The 17,067-nt window shown below is 35.8% G+C and overlaps 1 protein-coding gene across 8 annotated transcripts in view; it reads right to left on the bottom strand.

Moving 5' to 3' along the window:
* Window positions 1-17,067, bottom strand: part of PPFIA1 (PTPRF interacting protein alpha 1) — a 71,867-nt gene continuing 54,800 nt past the window's right edge. For 2 of the 8 annotated variants that reach the window (XM_060765329.2, XM_060765348.2), the window contains 11 exons: window positions 13,390-13,471; window positions 13,098-13,298; window positions 10,413-10,475; window positions 9,651-9,677; window positions 8,127-8,302; window positions 7,942-8,039; window positions 6,614-6,789; window positions 6,049-6,117; window positions 4,886-5,051; window positions 2,866-2,936; window positions 1-1,359 (listed from right to left, as the gene is read on the bottom strand). In XM_060765329.2, the coding sequence (XP_060621312.2) occupies window positions 2,878-2,936; window positions 4,886-5,051; window positions 6,049-6,117; window positions 6,614-6,789; window positions 7,942-8,039; window positions 8,127-8,302; window positions 9,651-9,677; window positions 10,413-10,475; window positions 13,098-13,298; window positions 13,390-13,471 (1,117 nt within the window). In that variant the 3' untranslated portion in view covers window positions 1-1,359; window positions 2,866-2,877. The remainder of the gene's footprint in view (window positions 1,360-2,865; window positions 2,937-4,885; window positions 5,052-6,048; window positions 6,118-6,613; window positions 6,790-7,941; window positions 8,040-8,126; window positions 8,303-9,650; window positions 9,678-10,412; window positions 10,476-13,097; window positions 13,299-13,389; window positions 13,472-17,067) is intronic. The other 6 variants (XM_060765377.2, XM_060765386.2, XM_060765358.2 and 3 more) reach the window with 5 other exon arrangements.

Genomic DNA, 17,067 nt, shown 5'->3' with positions numbered 1-17,067 from the left:
TTTTATTGGCAGTGGAAAATGCTTCAGTACTTTATTGAGAGAAAGAACAATAAATAATACTGTGATAAAAATAGTTCAAAGTACTTAGACTGTACATAATTTGTTACATAATCAGAAGTACACATACAAGGTTAATAGAAAAATGAATTTCAGTTATACAATTAAGAAAAGCCAAAACCAAAAACAGAAAAGACATGCTGTATATATTATTGCATAATAAATAATGCACCATGATCTGAACTTATTATTTGCTGGATATTTAAAAGATGCAACTTCTACCTCTACTGTTTGAAATGGCTAAAATTATCAATTTCTAAAAAACATCCAGAATTTAAAATATGTTTATAAATATGCAAAAGATGACATATGAAAAGTAAGGCCTTTTTAATAGTTGCACTACAACATGCTCCAGCTTCTTGAGCTGCCAACATCTCATTGTGAGATTGCAGTGCATTGTGATTGGTCCACTTAAAAGAACTGCATCAAAATCTTTCTGCAAACATTTTCACATCAAAATATAGGAGACTGCTCCTTGTTGCCTGCTGAGCACTATTAGAGGCTATCCCTGGTTAACAGAAAATACCGTCAATTATGGCTTATGTTCAGTCAATGAACACAGACTGTACAAATACAGCCACATAAAGTAGTTACAAAATGACCTTACCAGGTCTCACACATTTCATAGTGTCCTAGTCACTCCCATGGTTTAGAATGTGAAGCAAGTTATACCGAACAGAAAACTTAAATAAAACCATACTAAATTCAAAGGCTATATGGAAAAGTACTGTTATGAACAGAAATAGTATCAGGTACCATGCCTGGTTAATGAATAAAGATATGATGGAAAAAATACACCAGATTTATTTCCATTTTAGACATAGCTAGCATTTTCCAAATGGCAAAATATATACTGCTTGGTGTCATGATACCTTTACAAAGATAGCAAAATCCTTTTCACCTTCACTTTATTAAAAACCATTACTGATAATTACAATAAATGCATAATTTACAAAAACCCTATACTGCTTATAGGGGCAGATACGTACAAGCATTACAGTACATTCAGATGAGAAAAAACTAAAATTAACAAGTCAGCAAGAAATCGATGTAGATTGAATACTAACAGAAATGAGTAATGGGACTCACGTACACTTACATAAATATAAGAAACATTTAATTCTAAAATACTTTTCTCTATTGTAGTCACAAATTCATGTGCTAATTAAAAAACTCTGTAATAAAATATTTCAAAGTGTAGATTTAACAAATATTAACAGATTAAAGATTTCAGTTCTTTCCAAAATATGGTTGTCTGGGTTCAAAATGTTCCAGATCATCTGTAGAAATAGTGGGGATAAACTGAAAGTAAAAAAAAAACAAATCCTGTTAGACTCGGAGTAAAAATCCAGGTGCTGCTATACATATTTTTATAGCAATAGTGAAAAGAGCAGAAGCTTCTCACAATGCCAAAGGGCTACTGAGGGAAAGGGACACACACATACAGCCTGATTCAGGCCAGACTTCCTTTCCCTTCGAGACCCAAACAAATGATCAATAGTAAGAAAGACTTCAGAGTGCAACTTCACAGCATTGATAGTCTCCTGGAAAGACTGTCAGTGCTGTGAAGTTTCCAGCTGCCATTCTTCCTAGATAACTATAGTACATGCACATCACTGAACAAACAGTAAATTTGACACAGGACATATATATCTTTTCTGATGAAAACAACATATATAACTGATATACAACTACATATAATCTATGTGTTGACTCACAAACCAGTCTTAAAACTCCTGGTGTATATCCTGTATACTAGGATGGGTTCCTACATAGGATTCCAGCATTCTTTTTAGTTATTTGTCTTATAAAAGACTTAGGAGGCAAAGGATTTCCCTCAATGATTCCAACTTCTTCCTCAGTTAACAGTGTCTGGCTACCCACTCCCCTTCAATGTCAAAACGCTGACAGGAGAAATGAACGTGGTTGGCTTATGTTGTAAAACGTGATTGGCCTGGGCCACTGACAGCTGGTTAGAAAGCAAAGTAACTACCTCGATAACATTAGCATATTTACAGGCTGTTCCCAAAACCATCCCTAGAACTGTCCAGTTAATCTACCCAGTCATTTGCCGATGAAGAGATCCACAGCTAAATTGATAAAGGGACATTCACTCTCCATTTAAAAACCTCCAATGAAGCAGTCTTCTCCACTGATGGAACAAATCTTACTAGTTGGAACCTCTGTTTATAGACCTCCGAAAGAGAGAACCATTTTGAACATTATCATATCTGACCACCTTCCTAAAATCACAAGCTATTTATTTGTGGTCTCTTTTGGTGATTTTCTGTTTCTTCTTCTTTTTCTGCATCTTTAAAAACTGAGGTTGTCTGAAATTCCTTTGTACATCCACTCTGGTTTCTTCAGATACCTCACAATTGTTTTCCTCACTGGGATGGTTTGCCTCTGTATCTTAAATATTTCATCATTACGAAACTCTCGTGTACCACAAATTTTTGAGCATTTCTGACCATGGGATCCCTCTCACTTAGCATTTCCCTAAATTTACTGAAATCAGAATTCCTTAAATCCAGAGCATGTTTAAGCATGAGAATTGCAGAAAATAATATTGTTGAAGGAGCATGTGTATTATGATCAAACCATTTCCTCCAAGCACATGTTCCTCCATGCAGACTCTCTGAACTGTTTTATAAATTCACAAAGCTGAAAACCAATTTGAGATAAGATTTCTGTACCCCAGCTGCTCAGTGTATTCTTCAGCATGTTACAGAAAGCAGCCTTATGAGGTCATTTCATCCTACCTTTGTATAAAGCAACTTTAATAAGCAGTGTTTTAGTCTTACTTACCAATTAAAGGCTTTAACATGAATAAGTCCTTACTGTAGCAGAATCCAATCTTTGTGTTGCTGATACATTGCCTATTTCAACAATCAGGAAGACATGCAGAATATAGCATGCAGTTAGTATTAGGATCACATATCGATGCAGTTACAGTAACACCATACAGTTATAAAGGTTAGCTACATAGAATGTAAAGTAACTGGCCAGATATTCTAGAAACACTTTCTAATATGGTAAGAGACACTGTGTATTCTAAAACCCACATTTAGTTACATGAATGTCACACACCTAATCCCATGCCATTACAAATGTAAGTGGGGCCAATATTCAATTTCAGACATCTCCACAGAAGTCGGGGGGGGGGGGGAACACCTGTCTAAAACCCTGGAAGGATGCTGCTAGCAAGATATCAATGGTCAGACTTGATGTAAAGCAGCTTCTTATAGTGCTTTCTTTATTCCTGTGTACTCAGCACAGAGCTAGTATGTCTTCAAACCCCCTGGACTGGGAGCTAATTATAATCTGGGAAGGAGGGGGGAGGGGTTAAGAAATACTTAACACAAAACCCCCAAATTTGGAAGTTATTATTTATTTATTTACTTCATTTCTACCCTGCCTTTCTCGACCCTGAGGAGGACTCAAGGCAACTTATAAATTCAGCAAAATGTCAATGCGGTACAGGTAAACAATAAAGCACATCATATCCAAATATAAACAATCTAAATATATAAGCAATTAAAACACATATAAGCCAATCAAACAGATTAAAACCATATAAAATACCGAGTGATGATCTCGTTACAATATATAATGAAAGGCTGCCATTCCTAATTTATCAATACTATTCATAGTTTATTTCTACAGTTCAAAGGCTACATTCAATCTACAGATCAACAGGCCTCTCTGCATCCCATGTCCCCAAATCCAGTCTTTTGGGTCAGCTGCAGAAGGGATAATTCTGGATAAGCATCTAAACCTGAAAATCATCCCTGTTCTCCAATATCTCCCACCATTAATAGAGTATGGTGGGGCTGCTAAAGTGTTTTTTCAGGGCTTGTAAGAGACAATCAATTGATCTCCCTCCTGAGAAAAGCTTCTAGCACTATCAGAAACACATATCTGGAACTGGTCTCTGGTCTCCATCCATTCTGTAACACTTCTTGCATTAATAGGCATTAAAATAAGTGGATGCTTTCAGAAAGCACTGTCCTATACACAGCTTGTGTCTCAACTCCAAGATGTGATATGGGTGTTATGGTTCTTGTTCTAATATGTATGTGTTTTATTTTTATTTCATGTAATTGTAGAATGACAAGACTCTTCTATACATAAATAGAAGATAGACACTAGTGAAGTCTTTAGTGAAGAAACATTACTGCATATTGTCAAGACAACAGCAGGGATGAAGAAGCAATGGTAACAGATATAAGCTAATATTCAACAAGTTCAGGATAAAAGGATGAAGAAGATAACAGAATCATAAATAGAGGGAAAAGACGAGTAGAGATCTGCTTTTTGGGAGAAAAGTTTAAGATAAGAATTGAGGGAAAGCAGTAAGGATGAAAGGGACAAGAGGATCGGAGAGGAGAGAGATTGATAACAGAAGAGCATTTTAAGATCTCCCATCACCAAAGAGAATGACTAAAATCTACTAATTATCACTGCTGAATACCTTGATTTCAAACAAAAATGGAGGACTTTAAGGTCAACTTGTATTATGTATAGGAGCCATACTTTATTAACAACATACAGCATTGTTTTACATGTCTACTTTTAAACGGAAACCAGTGTAAAAGGTTTCTAAATGAGCATATGAAAATAAATTAATGTCTGCTTAAGTGGGAATTCCTTAAAAGCCAGTTTTAATGCTAAAGACGTAGAACATACAAATATTGCAAACCATTCACTGAAAAACTAAAGCAACACTGCATGTCATGCACATATTATGCCTCACCCACCCAACAAAGAAAGCAAATGCTTCAGTCTCAGGCATAAATAAGCACCATGCTTGAATATTAAATTTTACCATCAATTTGCATCTTCTTTGGCTGCATAGAAGGTGAAGACATTGAGGTGGTAACTCTGAAGTTCGCAGGGAGAGTCTCTGCTGATCCAGCAGCTAGCCCTCTTACGTCCTTTGGTCTAAACTTTTTCCTCCATGAAGGTGCTCGTCTAAAGCTTTTATCATCATCCTGTCAAATCAATGAGCATGCGCTTTGAAATATGATCAACATATAAATACACTATAATTTGTAGGGATGAGTTCTGGCCCAGACTACCTGTCCGAACGTATCTCCTGTTATGAACCATCATGAAGTTTATGATCATCTGGAGAGGCCCTGCTTTCAATCCCACCACCATCGCAAATGCAATTGGTGGGGACGAGGAATAGGGCCTTCTCAGCAGTGGCCCCCCGTCTGTGGAATTCCCTCCCCAGGGACACCAGATTAGCCACCTCCCTCCTGTCCTTTAGAAGGAAATTCAAGACTTGGTTGTGGGATCAAGCATTTGATCACTAAATAGAGACAAGTGACAAAAGCAGTTTGAAGTGATAATGAACTGACCCAGACTTTAAGTGGCGTGTTTTAAACAACTGTTTATTTAATGTTTTGTTTTAATGCATTTGTTGAATGTTTTGATTATTGTGATGGTACCGCCCTTGGTCCCCCCCCCCCCCCGGGGATGAGAAGGGCGGGGTACAAATGCACGAAATAAATAAATAAATGAGGATTGGTGTTGAACAACAGAAGCAGGTATGTGGAACATATTAGTATGTGGAACCAATGTATGGGAACAAAACAAACTTGAAGATACTCAAATTACTCAAGCGAAATCAAATGAATCAAATTAATGAGCAAGGATTAAAACTGCTGATGAAAATAGATGATTTAAATCTAAAAGAGCAGTAGGAGTGTCTTCTGTACATCAAGTGTCAACAATGGGAATTCATTTCAATTTCAGCTTGCAAGAAAGCAATATGTGGAATGAATACTTCAACAAGGCATAGTATATTATAGTGTTCTTCAACAGTGAATGTGCAAAGGGTTGTGTCCAGTTAACCTACCAAAGTTAAAAGCCTTCTGTAACTCTAGCCCAAGATCTGTGGCAGGGTAGGCATCAATTCACAGTGACTCAATCGGCAAAAATAAGCTAATTAGAATGGTAGAATTAAATACTGATAAAACTTACTTCATCGAATCTCCTGTCTGTGCCCATCACAAGAAGGTTGTTGAATTCCCTCTCCAACACAGCACGAGCCTAAATTAAGAAGAATGAATAAAACCCAAACATTTCAAACTTTGAAATGCAGTTTGAGAATCTTATAAATGTATTTTACCAATGATTACACAAATAGCAAATGTAATAAAATAATAAAGTGCATTACCCTCCCAGCCTATTTTTGGATGTATTTAACCCCAGCTAACAGATTCCACTTTTGTAGATTTGCATTACATTCATAATCCAAGACTAAAATATCTTTTCAAAATTGTCTGCAGATGATAATGCTAAGACAATTCTTAATACTGTACTTTCCTAAAATGAAATTTAATGAGGAAAAAACATCTGTCTTAGTTGAATGCTTCAGAAATGAAAGATGTTTTCTAAACTTCATAGGTTTTCAGGTGGAAATAATATTTCCAATATAATAAAAGATCATGAAAGCCTATTTACTACCCAAACAACATATACTACAGCATTCAGAATATATCAGTGAGTAAGAAACACTATCCATTAAATTGTTCATTGTTTTTACCTGTGTATTCTGAGTAGGTATTTGTAAGGAAAGAGCTAGAGCGGTGTGATCAAAAGTTTCATCTAAGGCCAAGAGTGCACCATGAACACCACTTTCTATAAGATTATTTGCATATTCTTTCAGACCAATGGACACCACCCAGTTAATCATTCTCTCATTACTCCAGACAAGGGCATCTATGAGGAAAAAGTATATGCTTGTCACAAAAGAAATGTATACACTAGAACAAGATCCAGTCTCATCCTGACGTTGCACACACATGGTCAAGATCCAGTGGGAGTTCTAGGAGGGGAAGGAAATCTTCACAGCGTCCACTATTTCCCTTGAAACCAGGCCCCACTGCCACCTCCAAATTGTGATATCCGCTGACCCACAAGAGCTTTTGGAGAGTACAAAGAGGAAAGTGGAATGTGGCAAAAACTTGTGAATGTATATTGAATTTACCATCTTAATGTAGTTTCCTAATTGCGCTGAATACTATTTCAATGAGATCTCTGCAAATTAGGGTCAGTTTTTTGGTGGCAATGGGGTGGTCACAAGGGAATGGATTTTTTTAAAAAAGGATTGGTGCTCATATATAACACTATGGGTGCTAGCACAGTATCTAGAACTGTGGTAGTGAGGTCTGAGGATGCTTGCCATAGATGCAGGCGAAATGTCAGGAGAGAATGCCTCTAGAACATGGCCATATAGCCCGAAAAAACCTTCAACAACCCAGTTAGTTCAATAACTCCTTTCCCATATCATTTTACCTATTTATTAGACATGCCATTCTGTCTAAGGTTTCTCAGAAATATGAATTCAATGATAAGCAATCAAAATTCAATGCTCAAAAGATTTTGGACAGAAGTGCTGAACAGTGTCAAAAAATTCTGAACACAGGGTCGAATAGCACTATTATGAAATTGTACAAAATTCAGCACTGATATGTGCCTTCCAATGCAAAAATGTTTTACAATGTATCATTTTTTCTAGGCAAGGGAAAATATCTCATAAATGACCATTACAATGTGATTTCACTTATTAATGGAGTTTTTAGGATCTTAGTACAATTGTTTTTTTGTTTTTTTTTGGGTTAAACTCAGTGGATCGAAGCTCAGGGAATTTTTAATTATATATGTCATATCTATTAAGTTTGTTATATATGGTTTATGTAATGTGCAATTTGTTTATATCTTTATCTGGCTTATGATGCTGTGCCGATTTTTTGCATTATAACATTTCTGTAGGTTTTAACCATTGTACGCCCCTTTGAATCCCACCCATGGATGAAATGCTGTATAAAAATAAAGAAAGAAAGAAAGAAATCTGGGAAATTGAGTGGTTACCTTTTATTTCATTCATACTTTCTTCTCTTCTTCTTTCAAGTTCTTTTCGGTCATAGTTTAGTCTTCGTAGACACATAATGCCACACTGAAAGCTATTCCTGCGTAAAGTTGAAAAGAGGTGGGTGCATCAAGAAGCAGAGTTCAAACGCTTATTAATAATGATTGTCTTAAACGTATTTATTTACCTGTGAAAACTATCCACCATTTTAAGTTGACCACGAAGATCTTTCTTAGTTAAGTGATCCAGCATTCTAGCATCAACAAGACACTCCATGAAATAGCTGCGATACTGAGGGAGCCCCAAACTAGGAAGCCATTCATTGCCAATCCACTCATGGTTCATATCACCATAGGCTAAAGTCTATTAAGAAATTATAAAAATAAATAAAGTGTAATTCAAATTAAGTACTGAACTATAAATGGGGAGGGCTGCTTAATTTTTATAACAAAAACACTTCCAGGCAGAAGTCCAGCCAGAATGCTCTTATCATCTGGGAAACCCCCTCCATTTAGCCTACCATGCCCTGATGCTTTCAAAGGTCTCTAGCTAATTGATAGAGCTTGTCAGCCTTTGATATCGCTAGATCCAACCTATAAGACTATTTAACACAATGTTTGTTCCTGGGTTATAAATGTCATTTCCTTATTAGTTCTATCATAAAAACATAGAAAAGGTTTATTACGGAAAAGGACATTCTGCAGCACATTTTGCTATAGTTTTTCAATGAACAGCTCAGAGTCTCAACCAATTCAACATAGTTTGTGGCAGCCACAAACAAAAGTTTCTGGAATATAACAGCTGCTTTCAAAGTAAATACTACACAATTATACAGGAAATAACATTTTCAAACCAGGAACAGATTTTTTTTCAAATTTTGTTACATCATGTAATCTGTGTCTGGGTATGACTTTCAACCACTCCAAACAAGGTATCAGACCTCAATCTACTTCACATTTTTAAGAGGAACTAGTTAATCAAAATAAAGAAGTGAAGCATGAAAGAGAGATGCTCATAGGATGCCTCTCATCCTATACCAACATTTTCACACTTCTTCTATGCACCAACCTTTCAGTATTCACTCTAGCCATAATCTAAGAAACTGCTCTTTTAGCTCACTGCTACAGCAGGACTTTATTCATTTTATTATCAGGTAAATAGGTTCTTCAAATGTCTGTGATAAACGACTAGAGGATATGCCCCATAAAGAAATTAGTACAGGTTGAATATCCCTTACCCAAAATACTCAGGACCAAAAGTGTTTTGAGTTTCATAATGTATTTATTTTATTGTATAATACCTGTATTTGCATACATGTACATTATGAGGTACAGTATCTTACAGATGGCACCCAAGTCTAACTAAGAAATTAATATATGTCTCATATACATCTTACATACATAGCATGAAGATAAATTTATACAGTATTTTAAATAATTCTGTGCATGAAAAAAGTTCGTGAATCATCAGAAAGCAAAGGTGTCACTATCTCTGGACAATTTAAGGTTTTGGAGTATTTCAAGTTTCAGACTTCCAAACAGGGGATGCTCAACCTGTATTAATAGTTTCCAAAATTTATTTTTGTTAAAAGATTTAAAAGGAGTACATTATATTCATTCAACTTTGTTTGACTATTTCTATACAAATTGGTTTTAGAATTTAATGAAGTTTAATTAGTTTAAACAAAAGGTTTAAAATAAAGGTCTCCAACCTGAGCCCAGCTTCCTTCCTCATCTTCCTGATGTTATGTAATTAGAAAAGCAAAAGAACATACAAATATTAGTATTAATAAGTTTAGTAAAGCAGGCAAATTCAAGGTAATGGCCACAGTCCAGAGTACAGATAAAGTAATTTAAATGAGCTATATACAATGCTGTGAATGAAACAAATATCACAATATATGGGTTTTTTTGGCCCGGATTGTAGTATATTCAGTATGTATTTCCTGGTACGGAAATATGTAGCCCTTTCAATGCCTAAAACGATTCTCCTGGATTGTGGCCATTTTAAAGAAGAAATAAATGACATGCTAATTGTTTAAGAATGCAAGCATCATGCATCCAAAATTATGCACATATGCATCTCTTTTATGTTTTGATACTTTAATATAAATCAAAACACACACTGCTTTGTTTTTCCACACAAAAAGTATTTTTTAGCTGTAAACCCAGCTGAGCAAGTAAATCATGTCGCCTCATTCACTTTAGGAATCCAGGCCTTAATTTTGTTTGCAGTACACTTTATGTTCCCCCTGGTTCCCAATCCGCCAATAAACTTTGTGGAAAAACAGATTGCAGCATGATGTGCAAACTTCAGAAGGTTAGTAATTAAAATAAACCACAACCAAGAAAGATTTAGTTACTGTGCATTAATAATATTGCTATTCCTTGCTGATACTATAGAGACACATGATTCAAGCACTCAAGAAGTGGGAAAAGCACTGTAAAAACAAAGCTTTGGTGCTACAACTAACCGTTTGTGGTGTAGATGCAAGATTTTCCATTTCTTCATGTGTTACCCAGACATTTCCTGTGGTCTAACATGACCCCACAGTGAACCAATCACATCCAATGAAAGGAAAGCAGTAACAAAGAGGAAAGGTTGCAGAATATATAAGCAATAGGTACATATAAGGAGCAGGCATGGGCAAAAGCAATGGTTTCTAGATTGTTAAATACAGATTGATGTAAGGTGCAAGCCCACAGACAATTACATTTGTCTTCAGAAAATCTCCAAATTAATGTATAATAACTACACAATAATATCTAAGTAAAATTGTAAACGTAAATAATTAAATGCTACCCTTACTTAGTAGTCTTCCAGCTTTTGTACTTGCTATCCTTTCTCAAAAACTGAAATGCTTCTGAGTCTTAGTTACTGGCAGTGGCAGCCTAAATATAGTGGTTACTCCCAGCTAGAAGAGACTCAAAGTATAAATGGGAACCCAGTAAAATCAACACTTACATCAATTTCATAGTTTCAGTGGGTCTTTTCAAGTTGGGACTACCACTGAATTGAAGCCAGGTAGGCCTTATACTTAAAATATGCTGATATTTTCCCCCTGAGAGGTTCTCTGAAGCTATATTTGACACTCTTGCTGAAGAAGGCTTGTTATTCTAGCTTTACAATATGGTTTCTAGATTTTATTTTCCACTAAGCAGCTCCAAATAGGATGGTCTAGGGCTTTTCCTTTGTTTTTGCTTCCTTAGATAATACTGATCCCTCGGGTTTTAAAAAAAATGTAACAAGTTATCATTTACTATATCAACGTATTCAGTAGGTCAGTTGCTTTTCTAGTGCACACCATCATTTTATCATTTCATAGTTTGTAGTATGCCCTAATTTATTACATCCTAATTGGAAAAGAGACTGAATTTATATGGAACATAGCTAACTGCCTCATATTAAATCAGATGATTGGTCCAATTAGTCCAGTACTGTCAACTTTTCCTTGCAGAGGCTTTCTCGGGTTTCAAAGAAGACTCTTTCCTACTCTAATCTCCAATCCATGTATTAATCAAACCTGACCTTACTTAGGTAGCTTCCAAAAAATTAGAGGTTATTGGTGTGCTTAGGGTTGTAGGTTGTTTCCAAATGTTTTGCAAACCAGTGTTTGAGACTAAATTTAAGCATAATTTAAAGGATAAGGGCAAACTGGTTTGGCAACATAAATACAGTAGCAAGTTATTTACAACAAGCCAGGAAATAATTCAGTAGCACTTCCAAGCTTAAGGCTCAGTCTTGTAACACTAAGCTATGACTTATTCAGAGTGCCGTTCACAGTGAAATTACTTTTCCATAACTTCATACCTAAAATGTTTATAATCCAAGAATACAGACAGAAATTAATCTGATCAAACATATAATCTGTAACCTATTATTATCACATAAAAATTCTACTTATACAATCTATAGCAAACTCCTTATGGGACAGTTATATTCAAAACAATCTATGGTACTTACAAGATGGACATTACTCCAAATATTATTAAACTTGGACCTCCAAATATTATTGGATTGGAACTTATAGAAGCCTTGACCACTGGTCATGTGCTTCAAGGAGATTCAGTCGAACACTATCTGAGGTCCCAAGTTTGGGAACCACTGCTTTATCATTGGTCCCAGTCCAGCAAAGATTATGCATATATGTAGCCAGGATATAAACAAATAGTTCTGGATGCATCTATACTGCAGTGCATATCAAGAGTCCATATAACCAGCTGTTTAAGAAATAAATCAGTTCAAAGGTGCTGGATAAACCACCTAATTCCAGTCTGTTTACCCTGGTAGAATTATATCTTATTTTGGTTCAGTGGCTTCAAAGAAATTGCTTCTGTATGTTTGTCAGCCAGGTGACAATGGCTTGGAGCCCAAGTGAGCTTGCATATGAGGAATAGCACGTCAATTTAAAGTCCCAAATTACTACAGGTTTCTGGTCATCTCACTGCGTGCCAGTCCAGAGAGTCATACTATCAGGAACAGGCTGTGGAGAAACACAAGGGGCTGTACATGGGTGAGGAAACCTGGAAAGACCTGTTATGTGAGCAGAGTTGTACTTGATTTGTTTTTGGGGCCCATCTAGTATGTCTTCAGAAACAGAACCTGCACACTTTTGTTGGCCTCAGTAGTTTTTTAATTTCTAAAAGAGTACATTTTTCTTTCCTATGAAGGAAGATACTTTTCAACAACTTTCTCCTGCCGTCTTCAGTTGAGGCTTTTATGTTTATCCTGCTGCTTGAAGGTTCTGTTGTGCTTTCAGAATGCTCTCACCATGAAGAGAAGGGTTAGGACTACTAAGGGACTTGCAGCAATTTGGAAGACCACAGCAATATATGGATGATATAAGCTCTATTTTCAGCTTCAAAACTGGAAAGCGGATCATGTCTGCACTGGGGAGAGTCTTGTCTCGGTTTGCTAAATTCTCAACCTCTTTTTAAATGCTGTGATCATATATGAATAACAAAAAGAAAGAACCACACTTGCCATATGCAGTGAGCAATAAATCCTACAATCTATTGGAAGCATTCCATTTTGCTCAATGACATTTTTGTTTCTTTGGATATTTGGACTTCTTGACACACATCCATACAATAAGATAGATCCCTAATTATCTACTTTCTTCTCAATCACATCACATTGTTTCTCAGTTTTTGCTTACCGTTCTGGATGTTGGAGGAGCAGATGGACTTGTTAGTGACATTATTTCTTGAATAGCAAGCCTCAGCTTTAACCTATGTAGGGGATTGCTGATTCCTATTTCCCGTTGTATTTCTGTATCTGACAAGGCTGACATTATAGCACCACTTTTCACATTTGCACGGCAAGCAGCTACATACCAGGCTGGCATCCCAACCCATAACTGGAGAAGAGAAATAGAGGTAGAGAATTATCAATAAAGGTTTGGAGTAGAAGGAATATTGTATATAGAGTTCCATGGTATGGTGCCTTACCTCTAGCCAGACAACCACAGTGGGCCCATCCCAGTGAGCGAAGGGTAGACCTTGCCTCCGGGCTTCTTCAAGCAACTCATGCCTAAAACAGAACCAAATACATCAGTGAGGAGTTAGCTCTGGTATATTTGCTTTCCTGCTACTTCTGTGTCAATCCCCAAGCCCCTTGAACATTTCTAAACACAGCACCATAGTCACAAAAGACAAAGTTCCACAGCAAGCACACTGCATGGGATGAGTAGACTGGTCACCTAACAGGTCAGATTCATTGTGTTGAAAACAGAATCTATCACACTTTAGAAGATCTCTGACTTTTTCACATTCACCCTAGCATACCTTTTACATGACATAGCAGATAGTATATCCTACACAAAAAGTTTTGTGATCCCAGAGAGAAGGAAATTTTTAAATCCGTTTTGTCACTGCTAGTAAGACACATTTAGAAGAAAATATATGTGAATATTATGCATTAAAGAGCTGGGATATTCACATCTATTATGAGTGTGACCTATTTCCAGAAATGAATTTAACCAAAAATATTTCAGATATACCATAAGCCCAATTTGAGATAGTCATCCACACTCTATCCAACCCATGCAGCAACAGTGAAAATAATCTCTGTCTAAAGAAGAAAGCATCACAATGTGTTTTTTCTTTTTTTAGAAGAATCTTTCTGCAATAGCTGTATTTTTAGAGACAGTTCTATCCAATAATATCTTATTAAAGGCATTATTCAAATGTGCTGGACACAGTGACCTGTCCTCCATGATTTTACACAATAGTTCCAACACCATCATTTCATAATATTTTTTTTAAAAAGAGATAACTATCAGTTCCTTCATTACTCCATTCAGTTTCCCCCACAATCAGTTACGGAGTGTTATTGTTTATTTATTTATATCCCACTTTTTCTCATGGGTGGGATTCAATGTGTTCATGTCATATTTCCTGCATTGTTGAATTAGAGAGAGACTAAGTACAATGCAGGTACTCTATACAGATCTTTAAAGCAGCTGTTTTCAAAATGTTCAAGGGATTCCTACAGACGCAGAATTTGCTACAACTGCTACAGTACTCTCCTAGAACTCCTGCATGTTATAGGGGATTGTGGGAAGAAATATAGCAAATATAGCAAGAGACTGACTAGATCTGTTGGGCTTACCACTGAAGCCCATGTGTGCCCCACTATCCCAGAATGACATTATTCTATGTTTTCATATCTCAAACCAAGCAAACCTCAAACCTAGTGTTTTATTTTTACTATATGTGTGTGTCTCTTTGTTTTTGCTCCTTTTCTACATTTCTCCACTCTACCTTGAAGTCTTTGCACTCTTTTTCAATTAAATATTGTGGGTCTAAAATTGGTAATTTTGCCCCCTAGACAGCAAATTTAGATTGGCTTACAGCCCAGTATTGACTTTAAACCAACCAAGTTAATCAATCTCCCGCATCACCAACAGTACACTCTTGGGGTGACAGTTCTTGAAATACCGCAGAGCTTAATGGGAAAGTAGTCTTTTAAAGAGAGGTTTGCCTGCCATTTTTCATTTTCCAATAAAGCAATGCTTCAATAATGTTTTAGGGGGCCCAGACTTCCTTGATAAGTTAGAAAAACATTGCACTTAAAAATCCATATAGCTATTCTACACTCTGAAAAAACAGGGAAATGTTCTTGTGTGTAGGAGAGAGGTCACAAACAGTGAACATCTGAAACTGTGTTTTTTCAGTTGAATCAAACTATTTGTATCCACACTCAACAAAGAAAAATGTATTAGAACACATGGTAGACATGAAAAGGCACAATGCCATTTTCTATCTTAAGTGGCAACCAAAATGAGAATATAGAACTTGAGATCTTCTAATTTAGAATGTGCATTAAAGACTGTGCACCAGAGGTAAGAAATGGGTGGTTATTGCAACTCTCAGCATCCCTGACTATTGCCTATGCTGGTCTTGGCTGCTATAAATATAATTTGTTCTAGAAGAATAAAACATAAGTGGAAATTCTTGGAAGTGGGCTAGTAGATGAATTTAAAATAATAATAATAATAATAATAATAATAACAACAACAACAACTTTATGTTTGTACTCCGTCTCCATCTCTCTGAACATAGATTAAAAACACAACGCATAAAATAAAACATCATAATAACATAAAACAACATCATAAAACAACCAACAGCCTGAACAGTAATAAATACTGAGTAATAAATACTGAACCTTAACCCACAAAAACATGCCTACTATCAATATTATATGAACTGTATCTGTAGATTTAATCATCAATTACCTATAATATTCAAAATATTTTTCCAGTAGTCAAATCCTGAATTTTGCCATTATATAAGGGACAGAATTTTACTACTGTATGTCATTGTATATAACAGGACTTGAGCAGCCATACGGGGTCCTGGAACCAAACCCTAGAAGATACCAAAAACTGCTCAGCTACTACAAAAGAAAATGCTACAAATGTTGTTAAGTCAAAATTTTATATCATGATGTTATGATGTTACAAATAGTTGATGAAGATTAATTGGATTTGAATGTAGGTATTTTAGCAGACTGTGCTCTAATATCATACTTGCAAAAAATATATATCCATGCAACATCTGATGTTGAACCCAAAAAGAAAAATAAGGGATCATTATCTAGTTGGGATATGCAATATTAACAAAATGAATACTACACTGTACACATTCATTTAATAAATGTTATAGCCAGAAAAAAAATCCAAACTGAGAAATCTCATAAGGCTCTATATTTTTTAATATTCTGCTAGAATTCTTTATTTTTTTGACATTACACAGATCACATTGATCTCTTGCGAGAGCAACACTTCCTTCCCTTTTCCTACACACAGCAATTTTCCTTGCTGCAAAGGAACCAGCTCAAGTGGGTTTCTTGCTTCCAGAACCAGTCTGAAGGGATCGAGTAAGAGGGATTACCTTCTTCCCTTTCTACTCAATTTGATGTCCAGAAGTTCACACTGACTCATACCTATCTAACACATCACACATTCTCAGTCTGCAAAAGATAAATTGAAGCAACTTACCCTGTTTTTGCACTACCACACCAAATGGAAAATTAAAAAGGAAATAAAGCAAATAAAGGAAATAAAATGTAAAACTGAGATTAAAAACAGTATGTAGTATAGATTATTTTTTTAAAAAAAATGGAAGAGCACAATAAATGATGGAAAGACAAAGAGAACTTAAATACACAACAGACAAACTTAAAACCTAGTCCTCTGTATAGAGCCGTTCCTGCTAATATTCCCAAAATTATGTCAGAAAAGAATTTAAAGCGAGAAAGATTTATGGCTGCAGTCTCATACACATATTATGTCAACTGAGAAGTTATAGGATATAGTGAAAAAACTTTGCTAGCCCCATGCTGTGCTTGTCCTTCCACAGCCTTTGTTTTTTGGTGATAAAATACATAGAGCTCTACAACAACCCTCAGAGCCTTCTTTATGTATAAATGTGTATTATATACCAGCTACTATATATATTATTACTGTCATTTAGGCCTGCTGGAATTGAATATAAAAAACACAGAGGGCTGACAGAAAAGGGTATAAAAAAACAAAACAAATAAGTAACAGCATAAATACTTAAAGACCAAATAAAATCTCAACAATGTGGTTTATTGATTCTACAGAATCCAGGAGCTTA

Source organism: Anolis sagrei, chromosome 1 (genome assembly GCF_037176765.1).
Source record: "Anolis sagrei isolate rAnoSag1 chromosome 1, rAnoSag1.mat, whole genome shotgun sequence".
NCBI lineage: Eukaryota > Metazoa > Chordata > Lepidosauria > Squamata > Dactyloidae > Anolis > Anolis sagrei.
The sequence above is the reverse complement of the archived record's forward strand: the minus strand, read 5'-3'. Positions and strand labels throughout refer to the sequence as shown.